The sequence below is a fragment of the Globicephala melas genome, chromosome X (genome assembly GCF_963455315.2).
Source record: "Globicephala melas chromosome X, mGloMel1.2, whole genome shotgun sequence".
Lineage (NCBI taxonomy): Eukaryota > Metazoa > Chordata > Mammalia > Artiodactyla > Delphinidae > Globicephala > Globicephala melas.
In genome coordinates this window covers 42818102-42838332 of record NC_083335.1, presented here as the reverse complement: position 1 = coordinate 42838332, position 20231 = coordinate 42818102, and the positions used below count along the sequence as shown (strand labels likewise).

Sequence of the window (20231 nt, the reverse complement as noted above, 5' to 3'; positions counted from 1 at the left end):
GAAATTAAAACCTTTAGAGAGCAGCAAAAGCTAAGAGAATTCAGCACCACCAAACCGGCTTTACAACAAATGCTAAAGGAACTTCTTTAGGCAAGAAACACAAGAGAAGGTAAAGACCTACAATAACAAACCCAAAATAATTAAGAAAATGGTAATAGGAACATACATATCGATAACTACCTTAAATGTAAATGGATTAAATGCTCCAACCAAAGGACAGAGACTGGCTGAATGGATATAAAAACAAGACCCATATACATGCTATCTACAAAAGACCCACTTCAGACCTAGGGACTCATACAGACTGACAGTGAGGGGATAGAAAAAGATATTCCATGCAAATGGAAATCAAATTAAAGCTGAAGTAGCAATTCTCATATTAGACAAAATAGACTTTAAAATAAAGACTATTACAAGAGACAAAGAAAGACACTACATAGTGATCAAGGGATAAATCCAAGAATAAGATATAAAAATTGTAAATATTTATGCACTCAACATAGGATCACCTCAATACATAAGCCAAATGCTAACAGCCATAAAAGGGGAAATCGACAGTAACACAATCATAGTAGGGGACTTTAACACCCTACTTTCACCAATGGATAGATCATCCAAAATGAAAATAGGTAAGAAAGTACAAGCTTTAAATGATGCACTAAACAAGATGGACTTAATTGATATTTATAGGATATTCCATCCAAAAACGACAGAATACACTTCCTTCTCAAGTGCTCATGGAACATTCTCCTGGATAGATCAGATCTTGGGTCACAAATCAACCCTTGGTAAATTTAAGAAAATTGAAATTGTATCAAGTATCTTTTCCAACCACAACGCTATGAGACTAGATATAAATTACAGGAAAAAATCTGTAAAAAATACAAACACAGGGAGGCTAAACCATACACTACTAAATAACCAAGAGATCACTGAAGAAATCAAAGAGGAAATCAAATAATACCTAGCAACAAATGACAATGAAAACATGACGACCCTAAACCTATGTGATGCAGCAAAAGTAGTTATAAGAGAGAAGTTTATAGCAATAAAATCCTACTTCAAGAAACAAGAAACATCTCAAATAAACAACCTAACCTTACACCTAAAGCAATTAGAGAGAGAAGAACAAAAAAACCCAAAGTTCAGCCATTAGCCAGGCTCTTCAAGAAAAAATGGGAGAAGACTCAAATAAACAGAATTAGAAATGAAAAAGGAGAAATAACAACTGACACTGCAGAAATACAAAGGATCATAAGAGATTACTACAAGCAACTGTATGCCAATAAAATGAACAACCTGGAAGAAATGGACACATTCTTAGAAAAGCACAACCTGCTGAAACTGAACCAGGAAGAAATGGAAAATATAAACAGAACAATCACAGGCACTGAAATTGAAACAGTGATTAAAAATCTTGCAATAAACAAAAGCCCAGGACTAGACGGCTTCACAGGGGAATTCTATCAAACGTTTAGAGAAGACCTAACACCTATCCTCCTTAAGCTCTTTCAAAATATAGCAAAGGGAGGAACACTCCCAAACTCATTCTATGAGGCCACCATCACCCTGATACCAAAACCAGACAAGGATGTCACAAAGAAAGAAAACTACAGACCAATATCACTGATGAACATAGATGCAAAAATCCTCAACAAAATACTAGCAAACAGAATCCAACAGCACATTAAAAGGACCATACACCATGATCAAGTGGGGTTTATTCCAAGAATGCAAGGATTCTTCAATATACACAAATCAATCTATGTGATAAACCACATTAACAAACTGAAGGAGAAAAACCATATGATCATCTCAATAGATGCAGGAAAAGCTTTCAACAAAATTCAACACCCACTTATGATAAAAACCCTCCAGAAAGTAGGCACAGAGGGAACTTACCTGAACTTCATAAAGGCTACATATGACAAACCCACAGCCAACATCATTCTCAGTGGTGAAAAACTGAAACCATTTCCTCTAAGATCAGGAACAAGACAAGGTTGTCCACTCTCACCACTATTATTCAACATAGTTTTGGAAGTTTTAGCCACAGGAATCAGAGAAGAAAAAGAATGAAAAGGAGTCCAAATCAGAAAAGAAGAAGTAAAGCTGTCACTGTTTTCAGATGATATGATAGTATACATGGAATCCTGAAGATGCTACCAGAAAACTACTAGAGCTAATCAATTAATTTGGTAAAGTAGCAGGATACAAAATTAATGCACATAAATCTCTTGCATTCCTATACACTAATGATAAATAATCTGATAGAGAAATTAAGGAAACACTCCCATTTACCACTGCAACAAAAAGAATAAAATGCCTAGGAATAAACCTACCTAAGGAGACAAAAGATCTGTATGCAGAAAACTATTAAGACACTGATGAAAGAAATTAAAGATGACACAAACAGATGGGGTGATATACCATGTTCTTGGACTGGAAGAATCAACATTGTGAAAATGAGTATACTACCGAAACTAATCTAAAGATTCAATGAAATCCCTATAAAACTACCAATGGCATTTTTCATAGAACTAGAACAAGAGTTTTCACAATTTGTATAGAAACACAAAAGACCGCGAATAGCCAAAGCAATCTTGAGAAAGAAAAATGGAGTTGGAGGAATCAGGCTCCCTGACTTCGGACTATACTACAAAGCTACAGTAATCAAGACAGTATGGTACTGGCACAAAAAGAGAAATATAGATCAATGGAACAGGATAGAAAGCCCAGAGATAAACCCACGCACATATGGTCACCTTATCTTTAATAAAGGAGGCAGGAATATACAATGGAGAAAAGACAGCCTCTTCAATAAGTGATGCTGGGAAAACTGGACAGCTACAAGTAAAAGAATGAAATTAGAACACTCCCTAACACCATACATAAAAATAAACTCAAAATCAATTAAAGACCGGGCTTCCCTAGTGGTGCAATGGTTAAGAGTCTGCCTGCCGATGCAGGTGACATAGGTTCGTGCCCAGGTCCAGGAAGATCCCACATGCCGTGGAGCGGCTGGGCCCGTGAGCCATGGCCACTGTGCCTGTGCGTCCGGAGCCTGTGCTCCGTAATGGGAGAGGCCACAACAGTGAGAGGCCCATGTACCGCAAAAAAAAAAAAAAAAATCAATTAAAGGCCTTAATGTAAGGCCAGACACTATGAAACTCTTAGAGGAAAACACAGGCAGAACACTCTATGACATAAATCACAGCAAGATCCTTTTTGACCCACTTCCTAGAGAAAAACAAAAATAAACAAATGGGACCTAATGAAACTTAAAAGCTTTTGCACAGTAAAGGAAACCATAAACAAGATGAAAAGGCAACCCTCAGATGGGAGAAAATATTTGCAAATGAAGCAACTGACAAAGGATTAATCTCCAAAACTTACAAGTAGCTCATGCAACTCAATATCAAAAAAACAAACAACCCAATCCAAAAATGGGCAGAAGACCTAAATAGACATTTCTCCAAAGAAGATATACAGATTGCCAACATACCACATGAAAGAATACTCAACATCACTAATCATTAGAGAAATGCAAATCAAAACTACAATGAGGTATCACCTCACACCAGTCACAATGGCCATCATAAAACAATCTACAAACAATAAATTCTGGAGAGGGTGTGGAGAAAAGGGAACTCTCTTGCACTGCTGGTAGGAATGTAAATTGATACAGCCACTATGGAGAACAGTGTGGAGGTTCCTTAAAAAACTAAAAATAGAACTACCATATGACCCAGCAATCCCACTATTTGACATATACCCCAAGAAAACCATAATTCAAAAAGAGTCATGTATCACAATGTTCATTGCAATTCTATTTACAATAGCCAGGACATGGAAGCAACATAAGTGTCCATCGACAGATGAATGGATAAAGAAGATGTGGCACATATATACAATGGAATATTACTCAGCCATAAAAAGAAATGAAGTTGAGTTATTTGTAGTGAGGTGGATGGACCTAGAGACTGTCATACAGAGTGAAGTAAGTCAGAAAGAGAAAAACAAATACCGTATGCTAACACATATATAGGGGATCTAAAAAAAAAAGCTTCTGAAGATCCTAGGGGCAGGACAGGAATAAAGACACAGATGTAGAGAATGGACTTGAGGACATGGGGAGTGGGAAGGGTAAGCTGGGACAAAGTGATAGGGTGGCATGGACATATATACACTACCAAATGTAAAACCAATAACTAGTGGGAAGCAGCTGCATAGCACAGGGAGATCAGCTCCGTGCTTTGTGACCACCTAGAGGGGTGGGATAGGGAGAGTGGGAGGGAGACGCAAGAGGGAGGAGATATTGGGATATATGTATATGTATAGCTGATTCACTTTGTTATAAAGCAGAAACTAACACACCATTGTAAAGCAATTATACTCCAATAAAGATGTTAAAAAAAACCTCCCTACAAACAAAAGTCTAGAACCAGATGGCTTCACAAGCGAATTCTAGCCAACACACAAAGAAGAACTTATACTGATTCTTCTCAAACTCTTCCAAAAGACTGAAGAGGAGGGATCACTCCCAAAGACATTCTGTGAAGCCACCATCACTCTGATACCAAAACCAGACAAAGATACCATGAAAAAAAGAAAATTATAGGCCAATACCTTTGATGAATATAGATGCAAAACTTCTCAACAAAATATTAGCAAACCGAATCCAACTATACATTAAAAAATATCATACACCACGACCAGTGGGATTCATCCCAAGTTCACAAGGATGGTTCAACATACGCAAAACAATCAATTTAATACACTGCATAAAAAAAAGAAAAGTCAAAAACCACATGATCCTCTCAGTAGATGCAGAAAAAGCCAAAATTCAACATCCATTGATGATAAAAACTCTTACCAAAATGGGTATAGAGGGAACATATCTCAACGTAATGAGAGCCATTTATGACAATCCCACAGCCATTGTAATAGTCAATGGTGAGAAGCTGAAAGCCTTCGTGCTCAACTCTGGAACAAGACAAGTATGCCCACTCTCACCTCCTCTATTCAACATAGTATTGGAAGTCCTAGCCACAGACAAGAAAAAGAGATAAAAGGTATCCATATTGGAAGGGAAGAGGAAAAATTGACACTATATGCAGATGACATGATACTATACATAGAAAACCCTAAGGACTCCACACAAAAACTATTAGATCTAATAAATGAGTTCAGCAAAGTAGCAGGATACAAGATTGACACCCAGAATCAACCGCATCTTTACAATGACAATGAAATATCAGAAAGAGAATGTAAAAAAAAATACCTTCTAGAATTGCACCAAAATAAAATACCTACGAATAAACCTGACCAAGGAGATGAAAGACTTATATGCTGAGAACTATAAAACATTAATAAAGGAAATTAAAGAGAATTCAAAGCAATAGAAAGATACCCCATGCTCTTGGATTGGAAGATTTAATATTCTTGAAATGGAAATACTACCCAAAGCAATCTACAGATTTAATGCAAATCAAATTACCCATGACATTTTTCACAGAACTAGAACAAATAATCCAAAAATTTACATGGAACCATAAAAGGCCCAGAACTGCCAAAGTAATTCTGAGGGAAAAAAAACACCTGTCTGCAGGTGACATAACTCTCACAGACTTCATAAAATACTACAAAGCTACAGTAATCAAAACAGTGTGGTATTGGTACAAAAAGAGACATATGGATCAATGGAACAGAATAGACAGCCAAGAAATAAACCTACACACCTACAGTCAATCTTTGACAAAGGAGGCAAGAATCTAAAACAGTAAAAAGACAGTCTCTTTAGCAAGTCATGCTGGGAAAGTTGGACAGCTGCATATAAATCAATGACATTAGAACACACCTTCACACCATGCACAAAAATAAACTCAAAATGGTTTAAAGACTTAAATATAAGACATGACACCATAAAACTAGAAGAGAACCTAAGCAAAACATTCTCAGACATAAACTGTAGTAATATTAGGTCAGTCTCCCAAGGCAATAGACATAAAAACAAAAATAAACAAATGGGACCTAATCAAACTTACAAGCTTTTGCACAGCAAATGAAACTATAAACAAAACAAAAAGACAACCTACAGAATGGGAGAAAATATTTGCAAATGATGCAACCAGCAAGGGCTTAATCTCCAAAATATACAAACAGCTCATACAACTCAACAACAAAAAAACAAACCACCCAATTGAAAAATGGGCAGAAGACTTTAACAGACATTTCTCCAAAGAAGACATGCAGATGGCCAACAGGCACATGAAAAGATGCTCAACATCACTGATTAGAGAAATGCAAATCAAAACTATAATGAGGTACCACCTCATACTGGCCATCATCAAAAAGTCTACAAGTAACAAATGATGGAGAGGGTGTGGAGAAAAGGGAATCCTCCTACACTGTTGGTGGGAATGTAAATTGGTACAGCCACTATGCAAAACAGTATGGATGTTCCTCAGAAAACTACAAGTAGAGTTACCATATGATCTAGCAATCCCACCCCTGGGCATATACCCGGACAAAACTATAATTCAAAAAGATACATGCAACCCTGTGTTCAAAGCAGCACTATTCACAATAACCAAGACATAGAAACAACCTAAATGTCCATCGACAGATGAATGGATAAAGAAGACATGGTACACACATACAATGGAATACTACTCAGCCACAAAAAAGAATGAAATAATGCCATTTGCAGCAACATAGATGCAACTAGAGATTATCTTACTAAGTGAAGTCAGAAAGAGAAAGATAAATACCATACGATACCACTTATATGTGGAATCTAAACTATGGTACAAATGAACCTAGCTACAAAACAGAAATAGACTCACAGACATAGAGAACAGACTTGTGGTTGCCAAGGGGGATAGGAGGAGGGAGAGGGATGGACAGGGAGTTTGGGGTTAATAGATGCAAACTATTACTTTTAGAATGGATAACAACAAGGTCCTACTGTATAGCACAGGGAACTATATCCAATCTCCTGGGATAATTCATAACGGAAAAAATATTTGAAAAGAATGTATATATGTGCATAACTGAGTCACTTTGCTGTACAGCAGAAATTAGCACAAGACTGTAAATTGACTATACTTCAATAAAAAATTTAAATTAACAAAAACTGTTATAGTCAGTCTTTATAATTTTAGCCATTCTAGTGGGTACACAGTAGCATCGTATGATTTTAATTTGCATTTCCCTAATGACTAATGATGTTGAGCATCTTTTCATGTGTGTATTTGATATCTGTATATTATCTTTGGTAAAATGTTCAAATCTTTTGCCCATTTTCCATATTATCTGTATTCTTGAGTTTTTTAAATTCTGTCTCATTTTTCCACTTAACATGTATACAGTACGATCCTTTTGTAAAAAGAAATTAAAACTTGAAAAATCCAACCCATATTTGTACATTTAGACAGTCTGGTAGTCCATATATCAAAATTATTAATGACTGGTAACAAGAACTGTCTGGGGCAGAGGAAGTGAGGTTACTGGGGACTCATTTGATATATTTCTATATTGCTTTTCATCAATCATATAAAACATGATAAAGTCATTTCTCTTTGGCCAAGAGAAAGTTAGGGGAAAAAAACACAAATAAAAAGTCAAAAATTCAGCAGCAGCAGCCAAATGAGGAAAGGAATAAAGACTCAAGTCATAAAGTTGAAAAAGTCATGGCTAAGAAAACAGAAGAAAGATCTAGCTCAGCAAAACTTCCAATGTGGAGATGTACAGATTAAGTGAGCAGGCAGTCCTGGGGTAAGACAAGGAAAACAAAAATCCTCAAGACTTGCAGCCCCAGGTATCACTGGGAGACCCCAGCAGAGGCAGACAAGCCTGCTGGGGGACATCATCTTTCAGGGTCACTGGTATGAACTAGAGGATGCATCCAGAGCTGGACTGAGTGAGCCCAGACATTTAAGAGAATTTCAGGAGACTGAAATCCAGGATCCTCAAGTTGTCTTTTGCCCCTCCCCTCGGGTTACAGAAAAGAAGTATATAGAAAGCAATTTCTTTTTTTCCCCAAGTATTGTATTTTATTTTATTTACTTTTTATTGAAGTATAGTTGATTTACAATGTTTCAGGTGTATAGCAAAGTGATTCACAGTTATATGCATATATATATATTCTTTTTCAGATTTTTTTCCATTATGGGTTATTACAAGATATTGAATATAGTTCCCTGTGCTATACAGTAGGTCCTTGTTGTTTATCTGTTTTATATATAGTAGTGTATATCTGCTAATCCCAAATTCCCAGTTTATCCCTCCCTACCCCTTTCCCCTTTGGTAACCATAAATTTGTTTTCTATGTCTGTAAGTCTATTTCTGTTTTGTAAATAAGTTTATTTGTATCATATTCTAGATTCCATATATAAGTGATATCATATGGTATTTGTCTTTCTCTGTCTGACTTACTTCACTTAGTATGATAATCTCTAAGTCCATCCATGTTGCTCCAAATGGCATTCTCTTTCTTTTTATGGCTGAGTAGTATTCCATTGTATATATGTACCACATCTTCTTTGTCCATTCATCTGTTGATGGACACTTAAATTGCTTCCATGTCTTGACTATAGTGCTGCTATGAACCTCGGGGTGCATGTATCTTTTCGAATTAGAGTTTTTGTCTTTTCTATATATATGCCCAGGAGTGGGATTGTTGGATCATATGGCAACTCCATTTTTAGTTTTTTAAGGAACCTCCATACTATTTTGCATAGTGGCTGCACCAATTTACATTCCCACCAACAGCGTAGGAGGGTTCTCTTTGATCCACACCCTCTCCAGCATTTATCATTTGTAGACTTTTTGATGATGGCCATTCTGACCAGTGTGAGGTGGTACCGTATTATCATTTTGATTTGTTTTTTTCTAGTAATTAGCAATGCTGAGCATCTTTTCATGTGCCTGTTGGCCATCTGTATGTCTTCTTTGGAGAAATGTCTATTAAAAGTCTTTTGCCCATTTTTTGTTTGGGTTGTTTGGTTTTTTGATATTGAGTTGTATGAGCTGTTTGTTTAGTTTGGAAATTAATCCCTTGTCAGTCACATCATTTGCAAATATTTTCTCCCATTTTGTAGGTTGTCTTTTCATTTTGTTTATGATTTCCTTTTTTGTGCAAAAGCTTTCAAGTTTAAGTAGGTCCCATCTGTTTATTTTTGCTTTTGTTTCCATTACTCTAGGAGACAGGTCCAAAAAAATACTGCTGCGGTTTACATCAAAGAGTGTCCTGCCTATGTCTTCCTCTAGGAGTTGTATAGTATCTGGTCTTATAGTTAGGTCTTTAATCCATTTTGAGTTTATTTTTGTATATGGTGTTAGAGAATGTTCTAATTTCACTCTTTTACATGTAACTGTCCAGTTTTCCCCACACCACTGACTGAAGAGACCGTCTTTTCTCCATTGTATATTCTTGACTCTTTTGTCATAGATTAATTGACCATAAGTGTGTGGGTTTATTTCTGGGCTTTCTATCCTGTTCCATTGATCTATGTGTCTGTTTTTGTGCTGGTACCATACTATTTTGATTACTGTAGCTGTGTAGTATAGTCTGAAGTCAGGGCACTTGATTCCTCCAGCTCCATTCATCCTTCTCAAGATTGTTTTGGCTACTCAGGGTCTTTTGTGTTTCCATACAAATTTTAAAATTTCTTGTTCCAGTTCTACGAAAAATACCGTTGGTGATTTGATAGGGACTGCATTGAATCTGTAGATTGCCTTGGGTAGTATGGTTATTTTAACAATATTGATTCTTCCAATTGAAGAACATAGTATGTTTGTGTGGTCTTTAATTTCTTTCATCAGCGTCTTATAGTTTTTGGAGTACAGGTATTTTGTAGAAAGTAACTTCTATCCTTAAACTAAAGTATAATTGAGTGTGGAGAAGAGATAAATTGTGTCAAGTTGAGATGAAAAGCCTGTCAAGAAGAATTCACACACTATATCAGAGCAAACAAAAAATACAGACAGAACCTCCCATGTTAAACATGAGTGGAATGAAAAGAAGTGGTCTAGAAGATACATAAATATGACATGGGGTGGGGAGAAATAGAAAGAACTTGCATGATGAACAAAGAACGAATTGTGGAGAAGAATATAATCATAGGAAAATAAGTAGCTTTTTTGTGAATGCTTTAGACTTACACAGGAACTTAATAAGAATATAGATTTGATAAGGCACAAGAGCTCAATACAAGATGATGAAACAACAAAATTAGAGAAAAAGGAAAACTGAGAGCAAAGAATAAATTAAAATGTAAACAAGATCATTCATTCAAATCAGTAAATTAGATACAGCAAAAAGGAAGGGGGGAGGGAAGAAGGGAGGAAATGGAAAAAAGAAAATGGCTGAAAATCAAAGTAATAGCACAGAAGAAAGGGTTGGGCTATTATGATTAATTGCTTTCACCTTTCTATTTTTCTTTTGCATTTGACAGTAAAAGGACAGAAATGGAAGATGAAGAAATCCAATGTCCCTGAAGTGGAGAACTTAACTAGTGAAATAGAAAGAGTTCACAGGATACAATGCAGAAAAATTTTCCATCAATGAAGAAAGAATTCATCAAGGGTACACTGTGTATTAGGGAAAAATGAAACAGGATGATCACCATTGAGATCTATCCTTGTTAAGTTACTAAACTTCAAGAAAAATAAAAGGAAATTTTCAGGCATATTCAGACACACATGTGTGCATGTATGTGTGCATGCACACACACACCACACACACACACACACACACACACAGTGTGTTACCTACAAGGGAGAAAAAGAAAAGGCTAGCTGGCCTAAGATTCCTTCAGTTACATTCAGTGGCAGAAGACAATGGAGTAATGTCTACAATATTCTAAGGGAAAGAAAGTGTAACCCAAGAATATAATATCCAGCCAAGATATCATTCAAATTCATAAAGGGACTAGGCAGACATTCTTAACATGAAAGAGTGAAATGAACATAGCACCTACAAGCTATTCTTGAAGGAACTCCTCAATGATAAAATCCTGACAATCAAGAAATAAGTCAGGGCTTCCCTGGTGGCGCAGTGGTTGAGAGTCCACCTGCCGATGCAGGGGACACGGGTTCATGCCCCGGTCCGGGAAGATCCCACATGCCGCGGAGCGGCTAGGCCCGTGAGCCATGGCTGCTGAGCCTGCGCATCCGGAGCCTGTGCTCCGCAATGGGAGAGGACACAACAGTGAGAGGCCCGCGTACGGCAAAAAAATAAAAAGAAGTCAAAGTAAAGGATTCAGAAATATAGATGAACCATGGGCCAAAGCCTGGTTGTAAGCATAAGATCCTTTTAAATACGAACTAAAAGTAAACAAACAGATAAAACAAGCAGATGATTTATGATTGCATAACAGAATGTAAATGTTGTAAGCCCTGACAAAGTAAAAATAACTTGATTAATAAAAAGTGGGAGTAGGGGAAAGTGTTAGGAGGAAGTGTAAGCAAGCTAATCTCCTCCTCCTTCTTCATAGTAGAGTCCACTGATAATGTTTAATATTGAAAAAGGTAGATTTACAAAATGACTAAATGATCATTTGACCCAGCAACTCCACACCTAGGTATCTTTCTAAGAGAAATGAAAACATATGTCCACACAAAAACTCAATACAAATGTTCATAATAGCATTAGTCTAAAAAGTGGAAACAATCCAAACGTCCATCAACAGATGAATGGATAAACAAATGGGGGCAATAAAAAGAAATGAAGTACTGATACATGCTTCAACATGGATGAACCCTGAAAACATTATGTTAAGTGAGACAAGACAGTCACAAAGGACCACATATTGTATGATTCTATTTAAATAAAATGTCCAAAATAGGCAAATATATAGAAATTAAAAATAGATCAGTGACTGTTTAGGGGTGGGAAAGATATGGAGGTTGGGGAGTCACTGATAGCTAAAGGGTACAGGGTTTCGTTTTAATGTGACAAAAAGTTCTAAAATCAATTGAGGTGATGGTTGCACCGTTCTGTGTATATACTAAAAACCATTGCATTGTACACTATTAATAGGTGAATTATATGGTGTATGAATTATAGCTTGATAAGGCTGTTACCAAAAAGACACTACAAAAAATGACTAACTGCTCAATGGTTTTCATATTTTTTCTTAAGCTTAAATGGATATTAATGACTAATATCTTTTATGGTAAAGAAACATTCGTCTGAAGATTAGCAATTCCTGTATTTTATTTCAGTGTTTTATTCTGTCAAATTCAAGTAAAATTAAACAAAGCTTTTAATTTACTATATTATGACCCAATATTATAAAGGCTTTTCAGTCTATCCATCCACCCATCCCTCTATCTACATATATGCACAAAAGATATCTGAAATAATTTTCACATAATATGAATACTGGGGTAGTAAGAATTTGGGTGATTTGTTGATTTCTTTATTGTTTCCTATACTGGTTAAATGTTTAATAATGAGTATGTGTTATCTGTATTTGTCTTCAAATTGTTCTTATAAAGCACAAAGTAAATATACCAAAATGTTAATGTTTATATGTGGGTTGCAGGATTAGGAAGTTTTTTTTTTCTTCCTTCTTTATTCTTTTCTGTACTTTCCAAAGTTGCCTACAATGAGCGTCTATTATTTTACAAATAGAAGTAAAAAAATAAAAGAATTAAAGGAATGTGTAGCAGTTCTTTAAATGATTGCTGGTTCTTACCTGGGTTCCTTCTGTTGCTCCTGAATGATCTTTCTTCCTGGCCAGATATTGCCCATCTGTGACTGATGAAGGAGGGACTGTCCCATTGTCTCTCTTTTATTCACTTCAAGACAAACAAAAGCATGGCAGAGGGGTGGTGATGAGGGGGGGCAACGGAAACACAGCATGCTTGCAGAAAGGATCAACACAATCTTCATGTTCCCTACAAACAGGCTGAGCTCATGGAGTGAAGACACCACCAATAAGAATACACTAAGATTCCACAGCAGAGGGTCTATCACCCACAGCAGAGGGTCAAGCACCTCAAGGAACCATTTCCCGACAGGTCCGGTACCTGCAGGTTTGTGGCGCAGGGACATCCTGATTATCTCACTGCCGGTGCGGTAAGCAAAGCGATTCACTTTCTGGTCATAAAACCAGTCTCCAGTTGCCTTCTTCAGCTCTCTGCAAAGGAATAAAAGAAAATGACATATGGATTAAAAAAATGCCCTTGACATTCAACCAACAAAGGATGAGGGGAGAAATTCTAACCACAACTGGGGCCCCATTTCTTCTCTCTACTCAGCCATAAGTTAACACTCACATTTCCTTGGCGCACACCTTGCATCTCCAAGTACCATTGCTTTCCTGGATACGGCAGTCCCGACACACCAGGTGATTACAACCCCGACAAGTGTTGGTCTTGGGAGTCAAACGGCCCAGGCTCTCCTGGCACCGGGCACAGGTCCGATCACTATAGTGTTGGCTGCCCCTTTTGGCCCCTTTCCTTTTTATCTCCAGTAACTCATTCTTCAGTCGTCTGCCAAGACCCAAAAGAGAAACACAAGTGATTTGAAATCTGCATAGGCTGGATGGAGAGGGGTTGAGGGGTAGAGACAGTAAGACTATTTGGTTCTGTGGAAGCAACCTCAGAACCCAACCTGACCCACTGAGGAGTTGTAAACCTCATACACAAGTTCCTCTGAAAGTCAGATGAGAAGTATAAGGAAAAGTCCAGGTATCATTGGTTAAAGGCCTGGGAACCCATGATTTTTCTGGGACTCTTACCTAATCCTTTTCTCATCTGCTTTTCGGAGCTCCTCATCTCGTTGTAGAACACTGAGGATCAAATTCCTTTCCACCTCAGACAGAAAAGAGAGGTCAAGTATCTCCGACATGACTTATTCTAGTTTTTCCTTCTACTCTTCTTTCTTCAAAGCTACCAGTCCAGGAGAGCTACCCCAGAGTTACCTGAAATAAGATAAGAACTAATTTCGCACAGGTAATTTACTCCAGAAGAGGCCCACAGCCCTAGAGCCTTTCGGTGGGCTACCTCTCCCTTGAGCCAGGCTAGAGATAACATAGAAGTATGTGACCAATTTACCATTCCTACTCCCAGGTGAATCCTACCCTGAAAATGAAGAGGCTTTGATTTTTCAAGAAGAAACACTTATTCATGACTCTGCCAAAGGGTTGGGTCTTTCAACATAAGTCTGGAAAGAGCACAGAACAGCTGAGTCAAATTCCCCCTCCACCAAAGTGTCTCCTCAATCATCCAATTTTCAATTGTTTTAATGTTCTCAAGTAACAAGTCTATTAAGCCAAATAATCAGACAGCTGGTCTCTGTAGTGGAGAAAACCACACAGGGACCTCTGCCAGTTGAAACCCATTTCCCCTTTCCTGACCAGCATCCATGTTCCCAGGATGCAGTCAGCTTTCTGCTACACTTCAAAACTGCTGTCACCTACTCTATCTCCCAAAGTCCTTATTGCTAACACTACCTCAAGAATATCTTCACCTATTTCACGCACATTTGTTGAGAACTCAATCACAGGTATTGGGCAACATGCTGGGGATACAGAGATGAGTAAGGCACAGTTCTTGTCTTTAAGAAGGTCACAGAGTAGTAGGGGGAGACAGATACATAGCACAGTGTACTAAGTGCTATTAAAGGGATAATAAATTGTTATGGGAACTTACAGAAGGGAGTAACTAGTTCTATCTTGCCTAGAGAGGGAAGAGAGAGAACTATACATGTGGAAGGTTTTACAGAGCAGGTGGATTTTACCTTATAGAACAGAGTATATGTTTGTTGGTTGGGGAGAACGGTAGGAAATACAGGTTGGAACCAGATTATGTAGCTCTCAAATACTCCTAAAAATTAAGAATTTAAAAACTGATGACATAGACAACAGAAATCCATTGAACATCTTTGTTGTTGCTTTGTTTTTGATATTGGGAAATGACATACTCAAATTTGTTTTACAAAGATCACTCCAGCTATAGTATGGAAGACTGATTCAAAAGAAAAATTGAAGTACAGTTAGTAACACATTGTAAAATATGCATACTCCTTAGGCAAGCAATACCACATCTAAGAACCTACCCAATAGAAATATTCACATAAATGTGTATGCAAGGTATACGTACAAGAAAGTTACTGCAATATTATTTGTAAGAGCAAAAAGAAGTTCTTTAACAGAGAAATCATTAAACAAAACAATACTTCCATATGATAGCATACTATGTATCCATTTTAAAAATGTGGTAGATCTGTATGAAAATATGGTCCTGAGTGGGAAAAAAAGTCATTTCAGGACTGCACTTGAATGATCTCTTTGGTAAAGTATTTATCTATACATTTGTATATGCAAAGAAAAAGGTCTAGAACAAAACCCATTATTATTGGTTTCTCTTGGGAAGCAGAACTGCAAGGGGGCAACTTTTACTTTTTACTTTACATAGTTCTGATTTTTTTTTTACAAACATGTCTTACTTTTAAATTTCAAAAAAGAAAAAAATTCAAAGGAGACAGGGGGATTATTATAATAATCCAGACAAAAAGACAATCTAGGTTTACTTAACTATGCTTCTAACCAATTAGGCAGAGTCACTGTATTTCTGTCATCCTCTGGTTTCTCATCTACGAAATGACCTACCTCTCAAGCTTGTCAAGAAAATTAAATAATGTGTGTTAAAGGTCCCATCACAATGTTTGGAACACAAGTTTGGAGTACACGTACTCACTGAATCTGCTGCAGGGCAGGCCTAAACCAGAACAGGAAGAAAAAAGAACACAGAATAGGTTTGAGAAGTAGAACTGACAGAATGGAGTGACTGATTGAGTGGAGAGGATGAAGAAGGTGAAGGCAAAGATGCCTACTGTGTATGTCAAGGTTAAACAACTGACTAGTAACAGTCCTGACAGTGATAAGGGCTGTAAGAGAAGAAACAGGTATGAAAATAAGGCAAGAAGTTTCATTTCAGTCATATTGAGTTTGTGCTGCATACTGGATATCCAGATAATTAGGTTCTGGAAGTAATTGGAGGCATAAAACTGTACCTCAGGAAGAGAGACTGCATCTGAAAATATAGATTTGGTTGTCATGAGAGTCAAACAGCCCAGGATGGACAGAGCATGAGAAATGAAATGAGGATCATACTTACCTTCTCTGCTCTCCCTTGAAACTACACAACAAGCACTTGTCACTTTTTAAAACTAATTACCGACAATACAATAGAGAGTATAAACAACACAGCAAAGTGACACAGGTTCCAGAAATCTCAATATTTTCTTGACTTCACTATTTCTTGGTCTTTATTGAACTATAAGATGCTAAGCCTCTTTCATAGGCCCTTTCTTAGGTAGTCTTGAGGAAATATTCTTAATTCTTATCCCTGAGGAGAATATATACTCTCCATGAGAACAAGGACTTTTTCAATATTCTTCTATGTATCTGGCCCAGCACTTAACACTGTATTTGGCACATTGTGTTGCATATGCCACCACTACTGTTGATCATCGTCACTATCATCATCACCCCAACAGTTCCGTTTATTGAGAATTTATTACATGCCAGGCAACAAGTACTTTACATATATTAACTAATTTAATCCTCACAACAACCCCAAGAATGAGTACTATTATTATCCACATTTTATAGATGAGGACTCAGGAGAGGTTAGGTTAACTTGCCCAAGAATAAACAGAAAGTAATTGCAGTTGCTGGGATTCAAGCCCAGGCAATCAGATTCTAGAGCTAGTGCTCTATTGGCTCTGTCCAGGCAGGATCGCGGCCAAAGCAATTATAAAATAAGCAATTATAAAATATTGAACAGAGCAATCAAAAGCATTGTGGAAATGAATTCCCATATGTGTGATTATGGCTGAAGAACTGGCAAAAAATCAGCGGCTCCTAGATAAAATAGGTATCACCAATTGTCTGTCAATTAAAGACCAAGAATGGCACAGGCATACTGGAAATGAGAGCAAAACCAGATTTATTAGAAAATTGATGTTTGTGGAGAGGCAGCAGAGTTCTGTGATGAGACAAGCACATTGGCACAATAATGAGACCAAGTAATAGTAAAAGCCAAGGAAGTAACAGCATCATTGAGGAAACAAAGACAGCACCATAACAAAATGGAACTGCTAATACTATACATCTTCCCTTTATTTTTCACTCATGGACTTGACCAACCAGAATTGCCCCCCTCTGGAATCTTAAATTCAAAAATCCCTACTTTTCAATTACAGCTTACTCCCACTACACCTGTTCTTCAACCTCATCAAGACCACAGTCTCTTGAGCCCACCCTCCATTTTCTCTTGGTCTACTTGCCTCCTGTTGATCTATATTCCTTCCCTACCCATCCTGGACTCCAGATGGCTCAACATTTGAACCACTCTCACCAATATCTTCCATATTCATGCACCTTCATCTCTCTGCAGCAACTGTCCATCAAAATTCCAAACCTGTACCAATGCTATAGTAGTCTGCCTTTTCTGCTCCTATACCCAGGTCCTACATAATTCCTGGTCTACAATCTCAGCTGGACCCTCACTGTTACCCATAAGTCTTTTTACATGCCTTTAGTTCAGTTCCCTTACCTAGTCCTTTCAGGTTCTATTTTAAGCCTTCATTCATCTCACATCCCCTCTTCCCTTTCCCCTAGTTCCCATCAGACATTCTTGTTTCACCCTTGTAAAAAAAAAAAAAAACGTTTTTAGAATCCATCAGCCATGACCTCCATCAGCTCCCTGCCTCCTCTCCCCCATCACTTGCCAATGTGACTCCTTTTAGAAAAGCCACATCCCACCCCCAACCCCACCTTGGACCATAGGTTGCTATTTCCAATGTTAACCCTGTTACTAGCCAGCTCACTTGAGATGCAATCTTGCAGAGTCAGTAGTGGGGAAAATAAAACAGAATAAGAAAAAAAATTTTTAAGGCAAGGAGAAAAAGCATAGAAAAACTGAAACAAATAGAAAGCAAAACATAAGATGGTAAAAACAAGCTCCAACATCTCAACAAACAAAAAATATATGAGTAAAACTCATCCTTTTAAATACAGAGGTTAACAGACTATATAAAATTTAAGAATCCAGGTATGTGCCATTTCATGAGGGACACATCTATAACATAAAGATCAGGAAGGACTGAAAGTAAAAAAGATGGAAAAAATATACCAGATAAATGTAAACCTAAATAAAGTTGAGGTAGTTATATTAATATCTAAAAAATAAAACTTCAAAATAATAAAAGCATTATATAAAAGATAAGACCACTACATAGAGTAAAAAAACCTAGTATGTTTTATTAATAGGCACTAATAAAACACCTCCAAATATATAAAGGAAGATTATGTACAACTAGAGAGAGAAATTGAAAAATGGACCATCAAAATGGGAGATTATATAAAATAAGCTACAAGGATACAACACAGGGAATATAGCTAATATTTCACAATAACTATAAATGTAACCTTTAATAATTGTGAATCATTATAGTGTACACCTGTAACTTACATAATATTGTACATTAACTATACTTCAATTAAAAAAGGAAAAAAAATGATGTAATCTATGTAAATTATCTAGCAGTATACCGATAACTGTAGTCAACAAATAAAATAGTCTAGAATTTGTTAAAAAAAAGGGGGGGAGATTAACATACTTCTTTCAATTATTAATAGTAAAAGCAAAAAAAAAAGTACAAGCAGATAAAATATTACTAAGTATATAGACAAGTTGAACAAAATAAGCTTGATTTAATGGCCATATGTAGAATTCTATATCCAATTGGAAATCATATTCATTTTAAGCACATAAGGAACATTTACCAACCCCCCACCACCAAATGACCATGTACTAGGTTATAATGCAAGTCTCAGTAAATTTCAAAGAAACCATTCTCATACAGACCATGGTCTCTGACCTCAAGGAAATTAAATATGAAATCAATAACAAAAGATAATTTTTAATCCTGATACTTTTAGAAATTTAAAGATACGTCTTAATAACTCATATGCCAAAGAAGAAATCATAACTTCATAATTGTACTAAATCTATCATTAACATCTTAAAGAAGAAACTTGCTGCCTGCCTCACCACCACCACCACCATGCCCATACCATACGGTAGAATGTTTTCTAGAAATTCAAAAAGGAAAACATGGGATAGAAACACTTCTTTTATATGCAATGAGTTAAGTGATATATTTTTATGGTAAATGGCACATCACGTTTTGAAAAATGTAACTCAGAAAAATAATAGGGGCACAAATAAGAAAAACAGACAGATTTGTGGTTAGAAAACCTGTCACTTTTCATATTCTCCCAATTGACGGATACAGCACTAGGATTTAATGGCAAAACCAAAGCCCAAGAAAACTCGTTAAGGCCCTTCACTGAAATTCAGTCAGAGGTATATAGTCAAAAGGGTAAGGATTATCTACTGAGAAGATCACAGCTCAGATAACATGAATGTCCGAACCCAAGCTCTGATGGACAATTTGTTCCATGTTAGTCGTGGGGTGTCAAGACTCGAATGAAATGTCTTAATATAGCATCCTTGTGGGGCCCTCATGCCCACAAGAAGATATTTTAGAAAAGATGGTTTGTTGAGTTAGAAAATTACATATATTTATTGCTCAGGATAATATTTTAATGCAAATACTTACAAAGGCAAGAGGGAACTGAAAAATCTACCATCAGAATGGGAGGTTAATATACCTCTGTCTACTGATAGCACAAGCAGATAAAAACAGTATATATACAGACAACTTGAACAACACAATAATCTTGATATAATTGTAGAACACGTGAACATGTGTAGAATTATTTATCCAAATGGATATATCCATTTTATACCCTAATCTTGTATATTAAGAGATAATAATAATTAATAAATGAACATTAACACCAACACTAACACAGCTAGTTTTCAAGAAGGGGTGAGGGGAGCTCTCTCAAATTATCTTAAATTCTGAAGACCAGTTCAACAGAGCAGCGATATTTATTAGTTATATGACCTTGGGCAAGGGCCTAAAATATAAAAAAGATTATCAAAGATATAGACGTCCTTGTAAGAACAGTACTTGACTTTAAAATCATTGTGGTGTCCCCAAAATGGAAACTGGTGTGAATTAGAAAAACATCAAATAATGTCCCTGCACTGGGCAGCAAATAAAACATATTTTTCCATGTTTAATTTGCTGGGCACACTGGTAACCTTCCCTCTCCCAAACATGCAATGCACATATA

At 36.7% G+C, this 20231-nt stretch overlaps 1 protein-coding gene across 12 annotated transcripts in view; it reads right to left on the bottom strand.

The window, feature by feature from the left end:
• The window catches only part of SYTL4 (synaptotagmin like 4), a 161847-nt gene that overhangs the window by 28115 nt on the left and 113501 nt on the right, over positions 1-20231 (bottom strand). For all 12 annotated transcript variants that reach the window (XR_009560731.1, XR_009560732.1, XM_060292502.2 and 9 more), the window contains 4 exons: positions 13755-13937; positions 13291-13506; positions 13042-13151; positions 12708-12810 (listed from right to left, as the gene is read on the bottom strand). Coding sequence is in view for 10 of the 12 variants with exons in the window: in XM_060292502.2 (XP_060148485.1) it covers positions 12708-12810; positions 13042-13151; positions 13291-13506; positions 13755-13864 (539 nt within the window). In the remaining 2 variants the exon portion in view is untranslated. The remainder of the gene's footprint in view (positions 1-12707; positions 12811-13041; positions 13152-13290; positions 13507-13754; positions 13938-20231) is intronic.